The 19,411-nt window shown below is 40.9% G+C and overlaps 1 protein-coding gene and 1 long non-coding RNA gene across 10 annotated transcripts in view; one reads left to right on the forward strand and one right to left on the reverse strand.

Moving 5' to 3' along the window:
• Positions 1 to 19,411, forward strand: part of ABLIM1 (actin binding LIM protein 1) — a 217,201-nt gene that overhangs the window by 2,129 nt on the left and 195,661 nt on the right. For 8 of the 9 annotated variants that reach the window (XM_065639530.1, XM_065639517.1, XM_065639527.1 and 5 more), the window contains exons 2-5: positions 99 to 237; positions 838 to 904; positions 2,124 to 2,176; positions 2,667 to 2,900. In XM_065639530.1, coding sequence (XP_065495602.1) covers positions 2,810 to 2,900 — 91 coding nt within the window. In that variant the 5' untranslated portion in view covers positions 99 to 237; positions 838 to 904; positions 2,124 to 2,176; positions 2,667 to 2,809. Of the gene's footprint in view, positions 1 to 98; positions 238 to 837; positions 905 to 2,123; positions 2,177 to 2,666; positions 2,901 to 12,109; positions 12,210 to 19,411 lie in introns of those variants that run through there. The other variant, XM_065639521.1, reaches the window with a different exon arrangement.
• Positions 13,216 to 15,155, reverse strand: LOC135991197 (uncharacterized). Its single transcript, XR_010606497.1, has 3 exons — positions 15,033 to 15,155; positions 14,595 to 14,731; positions 13,216 to 13,994 (listed from the first exon to the last, which is right to left on the reverse strand). It is a non-coding gene; the product is annotated as an uncharacterized LOC135991197 (long non-coding RNA).

A 19,411-nucleotide genomic window follows, 5' to 3' on the forward strand; every position in this document is an offset into this window, starting at 1 on the left:
GTCATCTGGGAAGTCTGACTATGACTGTTGATCCTATGATGAAGTCTTACTAATGATTCTGCTGTACTGATTTTTGTTACTACCCCCATGCTTTGCAGGCTTGAAGAGCCACGATCCGAGTACCATATGGAAGTAAATGCCAGTTGTATGTGGACACCTTTGCTGAAGTTGCTAAGGAGCAGAGCTAGCTATTTCCTTCTCAAAATCCAGACATATCAAATAACATAAATTTATAAGGTAATTATGTTTTTTTATTTGTTTTGGCCTTTTGTGTTTGTTTTTTATTTTTTAGTCTGCTTGTTGTGGGTTCTCAAAGTTATATTCTATAGATGTTCTTAGGAAATGTAAATTTGCTATGTGGGTGGTCATATGATGAAACATATGTACCATCTCTGCATTTATGTAATTATTAACTGGACAGATGCTACATTTGGAAGGTGCCTATCTTCTGTGATTTAACTTGAAAAGTTCTGTTAGGCTTTTTAAGTGCTCTAGGAGGCAAACGGTTCTTCAGATGAATTTAAGTGTTGTCTACTATAGTTTTGCAATGTATCCAGCATATTATTGATATTTATGTATATTTTTATATGTAAAAACTTGTATTTATTTGTATTTAAACTAGTATTTTTATGCTGTAAGTACAGTTCAGGAGCTACATTCAGCCTGCTTATATGGTTCGTATTGAAGGTTTGTATTGCTTTCAGTAAAAAAACACAAGTTGTAGGTTTGAATGCAAACATGTTGTCGGCAATGGGCTGAGTAGTGGCACAGCTTTTCTGCTATCAATGTGAGGGTGTTTACCATGTTAATGGGCACCTTCCTGTTCTCTCACCATAGATACCGTTTTGGAGCCTGCATCATTTCTGAAGAAAATGTGGATTTAAGGCATGCGTGCTTGATTAAGGTATCCAAGAGAACATGGTAATTTAAAATGCTCTTTGCCATCCATTTGTTTTTGCAAAAATGCCTTTTGGGTGTGCCTGGGCCTCTTTATCTCTGTGCAGCGGAATGCATAAAGAAACAGTAAGATATCGTGAAGATATAAAAGGAGACGGTTTTATAACAGTGAGAATATTCCTAAGCATACTTCACAATTTATGAAATCATAAGTTGCCTCTTCACAGATGGTGAGGTAAAGCTTTTCTAGTACTTAAGGGCCTCTTATTATTCTAAGAGTGCCTGATGTATATAAAAGCACTTTGTTAATATGGAACATTTCATTGTGATTTGAATTCATCTTTTGGTTGTAAAAGTGACTTCTTATTAGGACTTCTCGATATGAAATGCCTTACAGTAAAGGAAACAAAGAAAATATCACAATTATATTATTATCTCTAAGCTTATTAATCAAATTGAATCTCTGCAAATAACCCTATATTTACTTAACAATATATTGATCTTGATTTTGTAGCCATATTGCAGAATCCAGTTGGTGGTGCTTATACATGTTGCAAATTGTAGGTTTTCTTTTAATACTCTTTTAAAGTAATCTCAAATTTCTCAAATTTCTCTAGTATATGAACGTATTTCTCACAGCTAGGAATATTAGATAAATACCGGCAGACCACTAATGCAGATCCCTGGGAACTGATGGAAGAATTATTTCACCAGTGTTAGTGCAAAAGAACTGAGCTGAAGTTACAATCTGTTTGGATAATTCGTGTTCTCATTGGAGGTGATGCAGCTGGAGGTGACTCAGTTATGGACAGGCTACCAATGTCGGGTGCAACAGTACATCTTCACCTGCTCGTGCTTGGCGTTGTTTGCACTGAAATAAACACAAACATTAGTCCTTATTTTAATACTCTTGAGAGCAGAGCTCTGCTGGTTTTGTTTGGGTTTTTTGGTGAGGTAGTTCTTTTTTTGGGGTGGTGCATGCAGTGAGTGTTTCGCCTGAATGTGAGTTAAGACACAGCTTGAAAGTGAGGCTGTTTTAATTGATAGAGCTTTTGGGAACTAACTTTTCTCCTTCTTGCAAATTAATGAAATTGTCTAGATTAAATCAATTTAAATGGAGTGAGACAGTGAGATAATGTGCTAGCCTTTCTATCTGAAAATCTCTCTGCTATTTAGATTGATGGCACCAGGCCAGTCCCTAATGGATGTATTTGTCTGCATTACAGAAAAACTTCCTGCAGTCTGGACTTTTGCTTTAGAGGGGGTGAAAATTTGGAAGGTACATTTTTGTGCCCTAGAATGAAAAGTTGCTAATAGAGCTATGCATAACATCTATTTATATTCTGTACAGGAATTTATTGTGTTTATAATAACGAGATTGACATCTATGTTTTTAGTGACTACTTGAATGAAATAAAGAATGAAGTGTTAGTGGCTCAGCATGATCTCTGCTTTTGAGGAGGGCTAAAGAGACATGTAAAATCATCTTTAATACCTTTCTGATTCTGGGCTTTATTATAGAAAGCGAGCATTCTGTGCATCGGATACCGAACAGCACACAGTGGGATTGAAGGCCAAACTATGCTTCTCCCAAATTTAATCAGTGTCTCATATGTGATATTGTATGTGCTGCTTTTCACTGCCATTTTCTGTCATGAATTTTCTGGTTGTCTGTGCTCTCAGCTGTGTGCAGCACCTCCCTGCTTGCTGGTTCTCTAGTAGCACTACGTAATCAGCTCATGCAGTATTTCTTTAAATCCCATTTTCAGGTATTTCCTGGTCTGTGCATCCTGCTTCACATCCGCACATCTCTTCCTTCTGTAGAGACGTTCATCCTCTGATGGGTTACAAACTTCCGAGTCATTAATTTATTGTCTAATTGCTTACCTGTCACATCTGCAAGTGTCTTTTTATGCCATTACTCATTGCTACTGTGGAAGACACAATACTGGACTGGATGGACAAATATGCATGCTCAGCAGGATATTTCATCTGTACTTCAGGTACACTGTCACTACTACCCTGCTTTAGCGTATATAATAGGTTGTAAAGGAGACCACGAGGAGGTCAGAAGTACATATTGTCAGTGAAATGAGCTATTTATTTTCCAAAGACATCATGTTTCCCTCAGATGTTTCTATTCCATTGGAAGTGTTATAATCCAAGCTTTCCTCTATAAGTAAATACATGAATGTTCTTCCATACGGTATCTGCAAGTGTTAGTATATAATTAATTATTCAAAGCAGATAAAATACTCTCAAATATGATCACTGAGAATTTAGCCAGTTTCACTGAAGTCTGCAGGTTAGCAGGACCACAACTTTACTTGTTTGCATGGTAACGGAGGCTTGAAGCAAAGAGATTAAGGATAAACATCTGGGTTTATGCTATATTGCCACTGCAAGAGTCTGAATGTGGGATAAATAGACATAGAACTGGATTTTGCCCCAAAATCTTGGAAAAAAAAATTGAGTGGTCCTGCTGCTATAAATTGGGTCCCTCAATCATTTGTCTGTGTATCTGCAGAGAGGGAATTCTAGCAACCAGAATCTGAATGTATTTCTGTGGATAATTTTCGCGCTTAGCCTTGACTCTTCTAAGAGATTTCAAAGTCATTTTCAGATCAGCTCTGACTGCATTATTTGTTTTCTAATACATGATAAGATTTCATTGTTACTTACATCTTTGGATTTAGGGGTATAATCTGTTAATCCCTAAAATGTCATCACATAATCTGTTTAATCGTCAGCAAAAGCTGATCCTGATAGTCAATATGTGTTATGCAAAATAGTTCAGGCGCACTACTGCTGTGCAAGTATAGAAACTTTCAGATCTCTCTTTTGCAGTTCTCCACAATTAAAACTAGGGTTTTGACAGAGTTCCCCTTCATCTTTCTTTGTACTGAGGCATAACTGAAATCTTTCATGGTGTCTGAGACTTAATTTTGGCATTGTAAAATGTCTTAATTTTGAAGCGTCTAAAATATTTATGATGCGAGGTATTCAGTAGTGGCTTCATGATTAATTTTAAATTATTGATGGTGCAACTGTCTAGAAAGGCCCAAATACTAATGTTCACTATCCATACAGTCAGGTGACAAATGTCCAGTGATGTTCTTCAGTATTTTGTTACACCAGGAAGGTGACCAGTTACTCCTGTGAGTCCCGTTCATGGCTTCTTGGTAGAAAGCTGCTCTCACTTGCAGATGACACAGGTGACCTCATTTCATCTGTAAGACACAAAGCGGCAAGAGAGAATCCCCCATAGCTATTTTTAGGAAAAAAATAACTGTATGTATCCTATGTAGAATGAATCAGTATACCAACTAGTCATGGTACCTCTGGGGTTAACTGCTGTGTGTTACTTGGCTTGTAAAAGCTTTAGTTGCTACACATGACAGCCCATCATCTTAGCAGTTCACTTGTCCCACTTGGTTCTCAAATGATGTTATTCGAAGCTACAGGACTGGTTTGATTTCACGAAGACATTGACTTACCCCTGTGGCTATCATATCCCACATGACATTTGCATCTTTGCAACAGCTAAACCCCGGTGAATTTAGGAAAGGTCTTGTATTCAGAGACTGGCCCTTCTTGACAGCTGACTGAATTCTTGTGTGGTTCCCAAAGAGGTGAGAGTGACTATGTACATCACCATTACATTATTTTACCCATGGATGAGGGTAGAGGGAGCCATCTGAACACTTCCAGTTAGAATTTCATGCTCGGAAGCTGTACTCTGAGCCAAACTGCATTTCCAGAAAATGTACAACTTGATCCTTTGTAATTCTTTCTGAGTCATCAGCCCTGCAAGAACGAGCGTCTGCACTTGGATGAAGCCCTTAAGGAACTGAGCTGAAGGCATTACTGACAAGCAAAGAAAATGAAGTCTGTAGCAGATCTGGGATCATCCAGAAATGTTTCTGTTGCTCGTCCCTTTTTTTTTTTTGCCTCAGGCTGCTTTGGGCTAGTTTGACATTCAGTCCTCACGTTGTGAAATGCTGAAGTAAGCAGCCCTGTGTTTGTAATACGCCTAATTTAATGGAACCTGTTCCTGATTAGATCTTGGAGTGGTGCTATAAGGCATGGTCCTTGATTCCTGCCTGGCAGCTCACCTGCCAAGGAAAGTATTTCCATCCATTTACTTTCTCCGGTTTTGTGTTCAGAAGCTGTTCTCCCTACTCTCTGGGTCTCTGGGAATTCCCAGGTGGTGTCCTATCCAGATGTTATTTGTACCTGGGGTGCTTGACTGCTGCATCAGACACATGCAGTCTGCATTTCCTTCATCCTTTCTGGCAGTGACAACCAGACAGCAGAAAGCCAATTGTTATATTTGGCGTTACGGGTACAGCATACGTCAAAATTCTGTGTACAAGCGTAGAAATCGTGTACCGGCGTTATGCAGTTTCCATGAGCTGTTGCAAAGCAATTCATCCCGGCGGTAGATCATAGCCCGCAGAGGGCAGCCTGCCCTCGTGTTTTACGCCAGCGATGCGCTCAGCTGGAGAATTCAGTCATCTGCTGGCATCTCTGTCTGTCAGCGTGACTTGCTGTGAAATAAACAACTGAACGTTGCAGAGAATGAACATCAGCCCTAAATTCCAACAGATTCAAAAGTGGACCAAAAAAGAAAAAAAATTGCTTGACTAAATTAAACCTTCTGGTATTTTTTTTTAAACATATAGAAAGAAAAAATTGCATGAGAAAACTCAGCTAGACCTGAGCTTTAAATACCTCACATGCACAACAGATAAGTTTGTTCATAAATGTCAACAGGCAAGAGAAGGAAAATAACCAGAATATGTGTACCTGAATGTACTGGACAAGACTAACAGGGTAAAAGCGATTTTATTTTTTTCCAAATCTCTTCAGGAATCTTTCAAGATTTCAAGTTACTGTTACCACAACTGTAAGACTCTGACTTCGGCTGGTTGACCCATGTTCTTTCACAAGTGTGTCCCGAGTCCGTGTGAAACAGTCACCAGAATTTCAAGCAGATTTTGTCTAAGAGGTTGTGTCTACACACAGGCACGTGCCTTAGCTGTAAAACTGCTGAGTGGCAGGTTTGGGACTAGGGGTTGCTGTCTTGACTGACTATGACAAGAAACAAGGCATTCAGTTCCTGAAGAAGAGCCAGTACTTTGTGTCTCTCAAATTGTGTCCACCAGCTAACTAAATAATGATCTTGATGTGCTCTGAAGGGAGGCCTGTCCACTTCTATACTTCTCAGCCAGAGGGCCCTGCAATGCAGTGTTCGGAGTAGAAAATAATTGTAAAGAAAATAGCATTTCAGGAACTAAGACAGCATCAGTAGTGTTTGATTTTCAGAAGTATGGGAAGGAACCTAAGTATCTGTTATGATCGGATGTCAAGTTACTCACTAATGCACTTTCACGTCGATTTAGATAATTAATTTCTTTGGCCTCAAACTTTCTATCCCATATAAGCATGACTGTTCACAGCAGAACGTATATGCTTCTCAGAGTTCATCTGACTGAAATTGCAACTACAGGTGGATTTTCACTTTTGATTCCTAAAACTTTCTCCCTGTATAGGAGTGCAGAGAGATTTTGACTATGATTTATTAATAATCTTTGCTATACTTGGTGTGTTATTCATAAATACCTTTGCTAATGTGAAGTTTGACCAAGAAAATATCTGTCACGTTTTATGTTGATAGCATGATGCAGAAGTTACTCTATGTAAAAATGCTTGTAGTTTTAACCAACTCTGATTGCATAATTTAATTCAGTTTGGCCACAGCAAATTCTTTAGGGTAAAGGGTGGAGTAGGGCACACAGTGAGATAATGCCCTTACTTGATGCATATCTAAAAACTCTAATTTATAATTAACAACAAAGGCAGTTTATGGGATTGTTTCCGTATCTTCTGTAGGCATGCACTGAACACAAAATTAGAAGAAAAAAAATACTTAGGAGACAAAATTCACAGCTCTTGTTCATGGTACATACTTCGTAAGTGAGACTGTGAGAACCTGATGCAAAACCTGATTAAGTCTCTGAGCTCTTTGTTGGGATCTTCCAGGTAAGGATACACGTATGGAGTGATGCCAAAGTTCTTCAGCAGTAAATGCTGGCCAACATTTAGTTGATCTCTCTAAACCTGACTAATTTTGTCATTTTGGCCCTAGTGCCCTAAGTTCCCACAGGCACATTGGCCATTTTGGTGCAAGAGCAACACAGACTAGATATCAACAGGCTTATTTGGGGGCTTTTCCTTAGGTGCTAGATCACCAGCATTTCTTGGTTATATAAAACCTATAGCATTTTTGCAGTAGCATGATCTTATATTATCTGTGTATGAAATGTTGGCTTCTTGAGTCTAGTAGTAAGTACTGACTTAGGATAATGTAGGTTTAATATTATATTTTTTGCCATAAAGGTGCATGTGCCACAGACAACATTCAGGGTCGGATAACATCCAGAGGATTAAGAAAATTGGTTTTATACAATGAAAAAAAAAAAAAGGAAGGTAACTTTGGTCTTTGTCTCGCTCAGAGAAACTTTCTGACTTATTTTCTTTTTTTTTTGGATAGCTAAGTATCTTTAAATATATATATTTGTGATATTTGGAAAAAATTTTCGGTAAAACGTTTCTATTAATATGTCATGAGTAATCTGGAGCTCAATTCTTCTTTGAAATCTCAAAAGATATTAGTGGGAGCACACTGAAATCAGTGAAAGGCCATGTATTTATGTGAATTTGCTGTTCACTACTGGCTAATTGCAGATCGTAGTAAGAGTCTTACATTCAAAGTAAGAGAGCTGTCACTTTCATGTCATTCATGTGACAGAGAACTATTTATTGTGGTGTTATTAAAATTCTGATTAAATCATAAGACTTACCAATGCTGTAGGTTTTGTTGCTTTCTAGTGTGACTGCTATAGATCTGATTTCCCTAAGAAAGGAGCCAGTGGAGTTATGGTGGAACATATGATAAAATCTTGTAGAAAACCCCTGTAGTTTCTGTCATTCTGCAGCATCCCAGTTTCGGTTCAGTGAAATACCGTTAAATAGATTATTCAGGCTAGTCCTGGCCATCCTTGCTCTTTGCCTTGCCCACAGGAACTGTTTGTTGAAGTCTACTTCTGTAAGATTTTGTCTTTTGTTCCAAAAAAAAAGACACTAACTTTTGTCACAATGACCTGATTTCAAGAGGAAACACACTGTGTTGTGCAAAGATGAGTGTATTCTGACTGATGAGTTTTCTGCATCATACAAAGATGTAATGCTGACTTCCACCTGCTCTTTCATCCATGCTAAATCATTCTTCCCTGATTTTAATGAAAAAAAAATTTACGTACAACCGATGGGATCGTAATTATTTTTAAAAATACTGTCCTACTTTCATATGTGGCAAACATTCAAAAGTGATGAGGGACAAACAATGAGATCATAGACCTTTTCCCTGGGAATTGATGTGAAAAGTATCAATAGTTTATTTCTTCTTTTTGAGGGGATGAGGAGAATGTAGGGAGAAGGGCAGGGACTGTAGGGACTAGTACCAGTTAATTGTTGGAAAGCCAAAGCACAGACCTTGCAGTGATATATTACAGATATACAGCATACTACAGAGATGATATAGAGTCTGACGTGAGGTGTCTGAGTCTTGGTCCAAAAGCTACTGAAAAGCAAAGGTGGGGATTCTCACCCACATTGCTCTGCAGATCATGAGTGGGGCAGTGTATTGGCTGTAAGAGTTCAGTAAAAATGATTAATGTTTCCACATTTCAAACTTACAAATCCAGCCTTCAGTGCCTTAGCTGTGCATTATCATTCTTTTAAGAGTTTTCTGTTTGTTTAAACCCAGTATACTTAATGGAAGGAAAACTGAATTTTCTTTTATATATGCACACAGTGGCTAAGTGACAGCAAGGTATGCTGCACAGGGAATACACTCCAATATTTAGGATACTTTTCTTTAAAGATGCAGTTTCTATTCTTTGCTCTGACATAAATTTTCTTCGTGACCCTGGACAATGTGCTTTGCTCCTCAAGGGCATTTGGGCATCTGAAAATACCAATGGGGGATTTGAAAACACCTGCTGTTTGGTAAAATATATTAATCTGTTTGGGTGTCTCTAAAAAATCCCAAGGTGCTTGTTTGCATCTCTTAAAGCACAAATACCTTTAAAAGATGGTGTTAGTGGATTTTTTTCCACTATCTGAGTTTGAAGCCTAGTTTGTCTGTATAGTCAGTAAGAAAATGCAGGAGGTAGGATCCTGCTTCCCAGCTGACTAATTCAGAAGCCTCAGGTAGATGCCTGAAATGAAACAGTGTCAATCGCTGCTCCTTAATGGACTTCTAAAGTAGTCAGGAAATGGCTTGGTCAATCAAACAGCTCAACAGCTTGCTGCTGCTCAAAAGGATCATCTCTTTTCCTTCTAATGGTTCCTCCTCACCCCTTCCTGGCTGTGCAGTTCTGTGCTGGCTTTCTGTCAGCACCGGTGTTTATCTGAGCCTCTGGTTTCTTTCTCTGTTCTTCTGTATCCTTATCTGGCAGAAAGCTAACCCAGGGCAAGAAAGTGAGCAATTTTTTGCTAATGAATGAGCTAAAGTAGTTCCTTGAGGGTCAGACCAGTGGTGATGGTGCTGCAGTAAGAGGAGCAGGAGCAGGGCTGGAGTAAGAAGAGGGGGCGCACAGGAGGGTACGTGTCCGCCCCTTGCAGAAGCAGCAGTGAACTCTTGGGTTGGCTTGTCCATCTTATCTGACTCAATGTCTTTTGTCTAAGTATCTGAGGTCTTCATCTGTAAAGTAGTCACAATGATGTCTCGCTCTCTGTACCTCTCTTTTTCACCTTCTTCAGCTCCCTTCCACGTTCCTTAGATGTTGGCAGGATCTGAGACAGCAACTGCAGGAGCTGATTCAGCTGCACATGTACAGTTTGCCTGACTGGTACTTGTAGCTAATGAAGACACATCTTCCAGAAATGGTAGCTGTTGAGTTACCACTGCAGATTTTCTCCTTCATTTTAATTTATCTTATTCTAATATTTGTGCTAATTTCCACAAAACTTGTAGGGTTGTAGAACTCTTTCTGAATCATACCTTTTAATCAACTTGAATTGAAATTCTCCATATCCAAATCTGAAAATTCTTGGAGGGGACTTGACAGACAGACAGAAGAATAGAACTCTATCAGCCTCAATTCCACCAAAAACACGGCTAAAAAGCTCTTTTTAATAAATGAGTGCAGTATGTGATCCATTTTAGCGTTCTCTAACATCTCTGTTGAACTTCTCTGCCTTAGAGACTTTACACAATAAATGGAATAAAGTCTTTGTGTTCTATAGAAACCCAAGTTACAAATGTCTTTCCCTTCCTACTTCCTAGCAGTATAAAGAAAGGAAGTTCTTAATTAAAAAGCTAATTTCTGCATGTTCCTGAGCCTTTTTTTTTTTTAAAGCCATCTATTAAGTGTCACATGGGAGAACCCTTGATAGTGCTACTTAGAAACTCAGTGAAGGAAGTGCATAGGAAATGACTCAAAAATACAAAATGCTGTCATACTGCGTTGACTGAGGAAAACCTTTACTTTTTTTTCACAAGAAGGAAAACTTGAGTTGTTTGCAAGTGGAAAATTCTACTCATTTCAGTAAAGAAGATGGAAAGGAACTGTTTTTCAAGTGGGTGTCAGATCACCAAGTGAGGATAATGCCATAGGAGTTGGGAAGGAGAGGAAGAACTTAAGGTTTATTTCATTCCTGTTGCAGGATTCAGAAACATTTGCAATGGGCAAGAAAACAACAACATGAGTACAATGCAACTGAAGGGTGGGAAACACTGGGGTAATCCACGGCACATAGAGCTGGGTGCGACTGTAAGTCATTGCTGTGTGTGAGCACAGACACAGTATCAGAGAAGCAGACATAGCGATTCATTTCTTGTGCATTTATCACCTGAGGAGAAGGCACGTGTGTGCTGTCCATTCTGCTGCCGCTTCCCTGCTTTCTTACACATACACACTCTCTACTCAGGGGCGATGGGGAAGATGAGTGGCATAAAGCACTGCCCGGGGTTCCTCTGATGGAGCAAATTCACTGGCCGGGCTGCGCTTCCAATAGCAGTGGGAACACCTGTTACTAGCACCCATCTCTGCTCTGCGGACACGCAGTGATGCGATTTTCGCCACCTCTCTTACATTTGAGTATTTTGGTAATTAGTTATTTTGATGGAAAATTTGTGTAGGCTTCTTGCTAGTATGAAGATGTATAGTGTAGAGCAGCGTGGAGGAGTGTGATTCAGTCTCTCCTGTCACTTAGGTTGTGTGCTGGCTTCTCACTGAACATCACAGATTGCGCTTTCTGTTTCTCCGTTCATTGTTGCTCATTCTGAAATTGATAAGAGTCAGCTCTAATGTTTTAATTTCACTATTCTGATGTGGCCTTCTAACCTGTTGTTCTTGACAAACTAGATTGTTGTTTTGCTTAACTCTTGCCAGCATCTAATAAACTGGTGGCATAGGGGTTTTCTTTTTAGTGTGGCTTGGGAGTATTCGGCTTTATTAAATGGGAGGCTCAGCTACTGTGGGGAGGGGTGTCCGCTAGACACTAACCATCTTCTTTGGTGCTTTGCAGTTGGTTGCTTTTATTAAGGTGCTTGGAGGAAGCTGAGTCCTCTTTTTTGTATGTTAATGCCAAAATTTACAGACAACATTGCTATAATTTTTATGTTTATATACTGTTCACATACAGATATGCAGGTGTATAGTTGCTCTGCTCTGTTGCTGTTCCGTGGGTGAATTTCAAGTTGTGCCACAGACTTCAGTGTCAGATCATAAACAAGCTGCATTGCTGTCGAGCAGCACTGGCAGTGATTTCAGAAGAATACCCGCCTACCCGAGCACTTTAAGGAGCACAAGGTCTGGCGGTGCTTTTTCCAGCCGTGCTTTTGCTGCCGGTGCGGCTCTCCCCCCGCGCATCCCCGCCCGGACCGCACCCGCGCCGAGCGACATTTCCCGGTTGCCGAACCAGCAGCGACCATCGCCTTGTTCCGCGGCCCCCCCGTCCCCGCTCCCGCCGCGCAGTCACGCCTCACGGGAGCCGCCGCGGCCCCGCGCCCACGGACACCGGCACCCACGCACCCCGCCCCGCAGGGAGGCCCCCGGCGCCGCCCCGCAGCGCGGCGGGCAGGGAGGGAGCGCGGCGGCGGCGCGGACCCGCCCGGCCCAGCCCAGCCCAGCGCCGCCGCCCCCCGCATCGGCCGCCGCGGAGGGCGCAGGGCGGCGCGGTCCCTGCGCTGTCGCCGCCGCTCCGCGGCTCCTCGCCCGGCTGAGCCATGTCTGCCAGAGGTGGGTCTGTGCCGCGCCGGGCTCCGCGTCCCTGCGAGCGACCGGGGTGCGGGCGGAGGAGCCGCGCTTGACCTTGGGCGCCTGATCGTGCTGCAGTGCCTCGCTCGCTGCGCTTGGGCGGAGGTTGCGCGGGCGATTTCGGAGCAGGGAGAGGCGAGGAGGTTTCCCCTCACACACACCGGCCGTGTCCTCCCGAGTACCATTGTGCAGCTCGGCCGTGGCAGGAGCTGCAGAGCGGGCTGGGCGCCGCAGAGCATCCTCCGGGCAGGGCACCCCCGCACCTGCCGGGCGAGGCGTGGGGACCCGCTGCGCCTCTTCCCAGCGCCCGGGGAGGCGGGGGGCGGCCGTGGGGGTGCGGCGGTTTAGTGCGTTTTAAATGGTGATGGGAGCGTATGAAAGGAATATGGTGGTGTGGGGGAGGTTTAGGGTCAGAACCCGGTGGTTATTACTACTTAGGAGATATTAACTGGTTGGTACTGGTGTGTCTGCTGAGCGCTGCTGAGGCATCTGGTTTGTTCTGTCGCTTGTAAAGCAAGAGATCCCTTCAGGGTGTGGTGCTAAATCCAGTGGTCAGATTATACCTCTGGTGGTGGACATTTCATCCGGCTTGAAATTAACGTTTTGAAGTTTTACTTCAAATTTGCATTTGTTTTAATAATGGCCTAAACTTGAATAGCCTTTGTCCTTTGCATGCATTTGTGCGTAGGCTCTGACTGTGCATTTGGTAATTTTGGGCTGGAGATGAACAGATCAACCCTTGTTGACTGCAGATCCTGCCTCTTCCAAACTTCTGCTTCCGATTTGAGAAACTGATGCAGGTGTGGCCCAAGACTGGTGCTTTCATTTTGTGATGGTTTTTATTTTTTTTTATTATAGTTAGTAGCAATTAAAAAGCTGGAGGCATGAAGTTAAACATTTTCTGAATGTTGTCATAACAAAGCAGAAATACTTGCAAGCATCTCTTTTTTTTTTTTCCCCCTGAAGGAAGAGAGAAAATTACCTACACAATAATGACAAGTCGAAACACCCCTCAGTTATCTCCAAATTGAAAAAATACTTTGTCAAAATTATGTATTACAAATTAACAAACTCATGAATATAGGGATACATTTTTTCTGTCCCTTTATTTTTCTGCATCTATTAAATAGTGCTCAGCATGGACCAGCTCTTTCATTTGCCTGGATTCCTATTGCCATCCAGATGAGCTTCATGCACATGGAAGGTGTCGGGCAACTGCTGAAAGCCTGTCAGCATTTTGTGGTTAGGACCATATTCCTAAAGCATCACACTCATTTCAGATATGAATAATAAATGGTGTTAGAACAGTATCATTCTTCATGGCACAGTATTATCCTTGCTTTAGGAAGAAATGGACCGTATCGGTCTCCAAAGAATCAGTTGCTGGAAGAACAATAAGTATATTAGCCTCAGTTCTGTGCTAAGGCTGCATTAGTACTTGTGGGGAAAACCCAGCAAAGCTTTATGACATGGGTTAGATCTGTTGTCTTCAGAGGGGTACCCAGATTTGAGGAAGCGACAGAAAAATTTTGCCATTTCAGCTCTGCAGATGACTCCCCACAACAGTACTGTACAGAATGGGAATCCAGGGAACATTTCCACTGGCCATATTCCCTTTTCCTCCCCCCCACCATCCCTTGTTCCTATTCATCTGCACAACACATGATGTTTGATGCCTGCTAGATTCTGCTGGAGAGCTGCCTGGAGAAGAAGGGTGAAGTCTTTCTCAGCCTCTCCCCTGCCATCTATTTTTTTCAGAGTAATTAACTGGAGAGAGAGAGAGAGAGAGAGTCTGTAGGACTTCAGGGAAGTAGTGAATAAGATTCATAAAAGAGATTAAGATATTAATTTCTATCAATATCTGCTTTAACAAATGGACTGACTTGGAAAATAAACATGTCTGTGCAAGTAAATAGTGTTATTCAGTACTGACCAAAGGCTATTTGTGTATGAAGCAATATAGACCTTTGTTACTAATAACCATTTTAAACACTACTGCTGTTAAAAATCTTACATATGAACTTACTTTTACACACTTATGTGGTATGATGGGTCTTAATGAGGTTACTCATGAGAATGTAGCTCAAATAAGAAGTGAATCAGTATGGGATTAGGGCTTTGTTCAAATGTCAGATAGTGGCCCTTTGCTTCATGAAGGCAGATAACCTCATGCATGTGCAGTCTCATTAAAACCACTGTATCATTGGGGTTTGCCTGCTCAGCGAATATTGATTGTTAATATTTTATGTTGTGTTAGTTGTCCGAAAGGTGATCGTTATTATTCTGAATGCATCAGGCACTTGGAGCTGTCTGCTTGTTGGTTATATACCAAACATAACAAGAATAGCAAACGAGTTAAACATTCACCTGTGCCATTTTTATTATTAAACTGCAGAAGATATTCAAGGGATAGTAGAAAACACTACAATATTATCAGTGTTCAATCTGTGCAGCTCTCTATTCATCTCTTTTGCTCCAGGAGGCAGCATGGTCTAGTGAACTGACTGCAAGAGATGACAGAAGAAACTCCTGAAATCCAGTGGTACCTCTGTACTTTTGGAACGTTCCTTTTAACTCTTCTGCTCTAGTTCCCTGTTGTTATTTAACCAAAACTACCCATATAGTCAATGACACTATGACAGATTGTAAGTCAACACATAAAGTATAACCGATAACACAAATTCATATAGTTTTGCCTCAAATGGAACTCTGGATGAGGAGTTTTATGCTTCTCTACTTGTAAAATGCAAAAAAAAATGGTAGCTAACTTTTTCATAGAGGCTGCTGTGAGGACTAATGGCTCACCTGTGCTTTAAGATGAATTTTCTGAATTTTCCTCTGTTTTCTTCCACCCTTCACAGGCGAGGTTGTCGGAGTCCTTTATGCCTGTCCCTCACCCCTTGCTGTTACAAAAGCGTAAGGTCTCTAACGTTCTTCCACCGCTTCCCTCATAGTACAGCTCTAGCAGATGTTTTGACCACGTGCCAGATGCAAGAACGTAGACGAATATTCCCAGAAGCTTGAAGAAATAATCATTTTGGAAATCTTGTGACTTGATGTGATTGAACTGGGAGCTGAAACGAACTTTGAAAATCCCTTTTCACTTCCCCGTCGAGCTGGAGCCCTTCCCAGGGCTCTCACGCCGGGCTCCGCAGCCTGTTGGGATCCGTGCAGAGCTGCCATTGACGTCAGTCGGGCTTTTCAGTTTTGCAGATCGCAAAAAGCTTCATATTCTGCTTTCAGCTGCTGTTAAGTAGTTGCTGTTAGGACTCATATATGACTGAATTTGGGCGTTGGAGGAAACCTTATAAGATTGTTGCTTACCTAAGGGCTTGTTTGCAAAGAGCTGTAAATCCCCTGGATGAAAGACATTTTTCTAAAGCCAAGTATAACTGTGACCTAGTTGTGCATGTTATCTCAAACTGCTTAAAAACTGTCAAAACTACTTGTTATCATGAAGGTCTAAGTTAACTGAAAAATGGCTATTTTTAACTATTACAATCTTCAGTTATGCTACAGCAAACAGGCACAAAGGGTAGTGTTTGCTATGGCCCAGTAGGAAGACCTTTGCTAAATTTCTTTTTCTAGATGTTGAAAGAATTAGCATGAGCTGTATTTAGTCTAGTAGGCAACTTATTCAGGAAAAAGAAGGCACGTGAAATAGGAGGTTTATCAATAGTGGTGTCTTTTTAGCCTTTTTTGTGCCATAACAAAAATCACTGCATTTTGACAGAAGCCAGCGTCAAAGAAATATTATTGCTGTCTAATATTAGCAGGTTGTGCTGTGCCACTCTGTTGCTGCAAGTGTGGGTGTTGTAGAGAAAGTAATTACATTTTGAAGCCTACTCAATAGTGAAAGTAGTAGAATTGTTTAGCTTAAGAATTTATTTTATAATACAATCTTTGTCTTTTCCTCTTTGGTTTTCTAACAAATGTAGATCAAGCCCTTCTCATTCCAGACAAATAAATCACCTTAAGGTTTTGTCCTCATTTTACAGGTGAGACAAGAAGTGAAATGATTATTCCGAATATGGGTAAAGACTTATGGTTTTTTTTCTCTAGTTACTTGTTTTAGGGCTTGAACCTCAATTTAGTGGTTTAAGTAGCTCAGAGCACCTGGATTGTCACCACAAGCTGTACTTGTCTGTACATGAGAATCAGTAGCTGCAGCCAAATCTTTAGGCCTGGTAGAGCTTTTGTTTTGATGAGGATGAAGACAATTTTACTGAAGCGCACAACTTAATTGGTAGTATCTCTTTTAAACTGCTCCTTTTTAAGTTTTGTCTCGTCCCATCTTTTTTCCCCCTCAACAAAGCTTCATCTGTGCTGTTTAACTTTTGTGATTAATGAAAATTAGTCCTGAATGCATGGAAAAAGTTGCATAGGCTAATGGCAACAACAAGAGGAAACTGGGACAATGAGGTAGAATCTATTTTAGATGCATGGCTTTGAAAGGAATTGCACAGAAGGAAAATAAGCCTCAGCTTATGGATGGAAAAGGCAGCAAAATTGCTTTTAGTGAAGAACACCAGAACCTCATGTGTTTTGCAGTCTCTGAAAACAATCTTTTGGGTTTTTTTTTTTCTTTAATAGATTTGAATTGAATATTTTGAATTATTTTTAATCTAATCTGTTAGTAAAATGAAAACCACACATGGTTAGTTCATGTGACTGGTGTAGTATTTCTTGGGTTTGCAGTGTAAAGGCAGAAACACACACTGGAAAGCAGACTTCGGCCTGTAAGTTCCAAGACCAGCAAGTAGCCCCTCATTTTTTTATCATATGCCGTTTAGGTACAATGTTTTTATAATTAGGTGTTGTTCTTCATTAAAACCCAAAAAAACCTCTTAGACATTACACAGTAATAGGAGAAAAAACCTCTATGAGACACACATTTTTTTAAATGCTCAGCCCTTATTGTGGCATGTTTTCAGAAAGAACTTAATTTTTAGAAGCTCACACTCAAATAAGAGTCTCAATACTATAGACGTTATTGAGCATTACATTCAGTATGTTTACCAGTACCATATGGTATGTAGGGAAATCTTTAATTTGTAAACAAGGCTGGACCAGGCAGCTTCAGCAAGGTACACCTGTGATGGAGGAGCCTTATGTTCTCCTTTTCCCATTCATAAGCCAGCATTAGCACTTGGGTGAGTCAGTTCGTTCCATGTAAACCATGAAACACGGGCACATCCACAACACCGTGCCTGCTGTTTATGTGCACACACTGAGTTGAAGTCAGGGTGGTGCTGATGGTGCAGAGCATTAGTGAGAGCTGAACGGGAGCTCCCTGAGTACCTGCCCAATTTCTTGTGTGGGTTTTGCAGCCTGTGTTGACTTCAGTGCTGTGGCGAATGGTTTGCTGTGGCCCATCTTAGCAAACTCAGCTGTGGTGGTGACTATGGTGTGATGACACAGCCTTGGAGTTACTTGGCCATGGCCAGAAAAGACTGCATGCACCTCACGCTTGGTGAAAACTATTAATCTGTTCATCTAAGATCTATGTTTTTGAAGAGGAAGGAGGATTTGTTGTCATCATTTTAAAAAAGACCGAAGTGTAAAAAGGTATGATGAGCCAGAGTGTTTCATGGCACCACGATGTTCTCTGCCTTCAGAGAAGAGGTGCTGGGAGTCCCTGCTGGGCTGGGGGGTGGCTGAGAGACACGGGAGAGATGCTGTGACCAAGGGATGCTCTGGGGCAAGAGCACGAAATAGGAAACATCCAGAAGAGAATGTTCTCAAAAGTGAGCCATAAGGTTATTTTGTTCCCCTGTGGGATATTTGCAGTTTCAACTTACAGGGAGCTGAAAGAAAAAACGTGCAAGTCAGTCAGCAGATTGTGAGTTTCTGTCTCCCTGAAGCCCTTAGAGCTGTGCTTAGCACTTTTTGGAGCGTGCTGAGAAGTCCAGTATGTGTTGCTGTTGATTGATGAAGCCAACAGCGTCTTTTTGTGTTTCATGAGTATAGACATTTTCTTGGTGACTTACTGGCATGGTGCTTAGTAGTGATCTTTTTGGAGACAGCTTACAGAAGTGAGTGGTCTTATCACAGGGGACTTTCTGAGGGCATCACGATGAGAAATTTTAGTTCACTGCTTCCTTACTAATAAAGATGGTTTATTTTGTTTCTGGAACTGCACAAACAGTTCATGTATTGTCATAGAGATGGTAATGTTTTAATCTAAAGTGCAAAGCTGAAATAGTTTTTTTTTAACATTTTTTTAGTACTTAGCATTCCCTTTGCTATCCCTGAAACCTCAACATAGTTGTTTCTAATGTGCTCTCGTTTTAACTACTGTTTCCTCCAATGTAAGTCCTGTATGAGTAAGAACTGTGGGATTTCACTCAGTAAAAGGATTCTGCTTTAATTACTGTTATTATAAACTTGATTTTGTTTCTATCGCATCAGGCTTGCATGGGGCATCTTTGATCAACAGAGAAGTCATGAAAACTGCTGTTCAAATTATGGTTTCTTTTTAACTAATGATGAAAGCTTTCAGTTTATTTTTGGCATCAGAAAGTCTGGGAGACAACCAGGTTAGATAAGAGATTAAACCTAGTTAATGATAAAGGAACGTAGCTAGGAGAGTATACTAACAGCTCAGAAAAAGATGTTCCAGCTCTAACTCTCTGTGACCCTACACATACAGAAAATGCAGAATGGTTTATGCCAAAGTACTGGCTTTCTCTGGTCTCCCAGGTTGCCACTTCTGTTAATGTGCTTGTGGAAGATTTGACTTCAATAAAGACTGTGGAAGGTGAATGAGTTTCATAGAATTAGAGTGCAAAAGAAGAGATGGATTTAGGACTTGCTGTTTCACTGAAGATAATAGTAAGTACCTTGTTCAGTGGAACAGGGATATAGTTGAGCCGATGGTCAATAGACAATGTGGAAATCAATGGTTTTCTCGGAGTGAAAACCAAAAGAAGAAAACCCCTTTTTTTCTTGAATGGAAGAACACCTGAGTGAAGCACAAATCTAAGCACCTTTAAAATTAGGTTTAGTTGCACAAGGAATTATGCTGAGTATTACCCATCATGAAGTAATCTTTTATGCCTATTAATGAAAGTTGACATTATGTAAGTATACTAATTTTCTCTGCCGAGGACTTTCTTTATTCCAGTCAGAAGGATGTGTACACACATGAACAGGCTGTACTAAGGTGTGTGTGAATGCCTCTG

Source organism: Caloenas nicobarica, chromosome 7 (assembly GCF_036013445.1).
Source record: "Caloenas nicobarica isolate bCalNic1 chromosome 7, bCalNic1.hap1, whole genome shotgun sequence".
Taxonomy (NCBI): domain Eukaryota; kingdom Metazoa; phylum Chordata; class Aves; order Columbiformes; family Columbidae; genus Caloenas; species Caloenas nicobarica.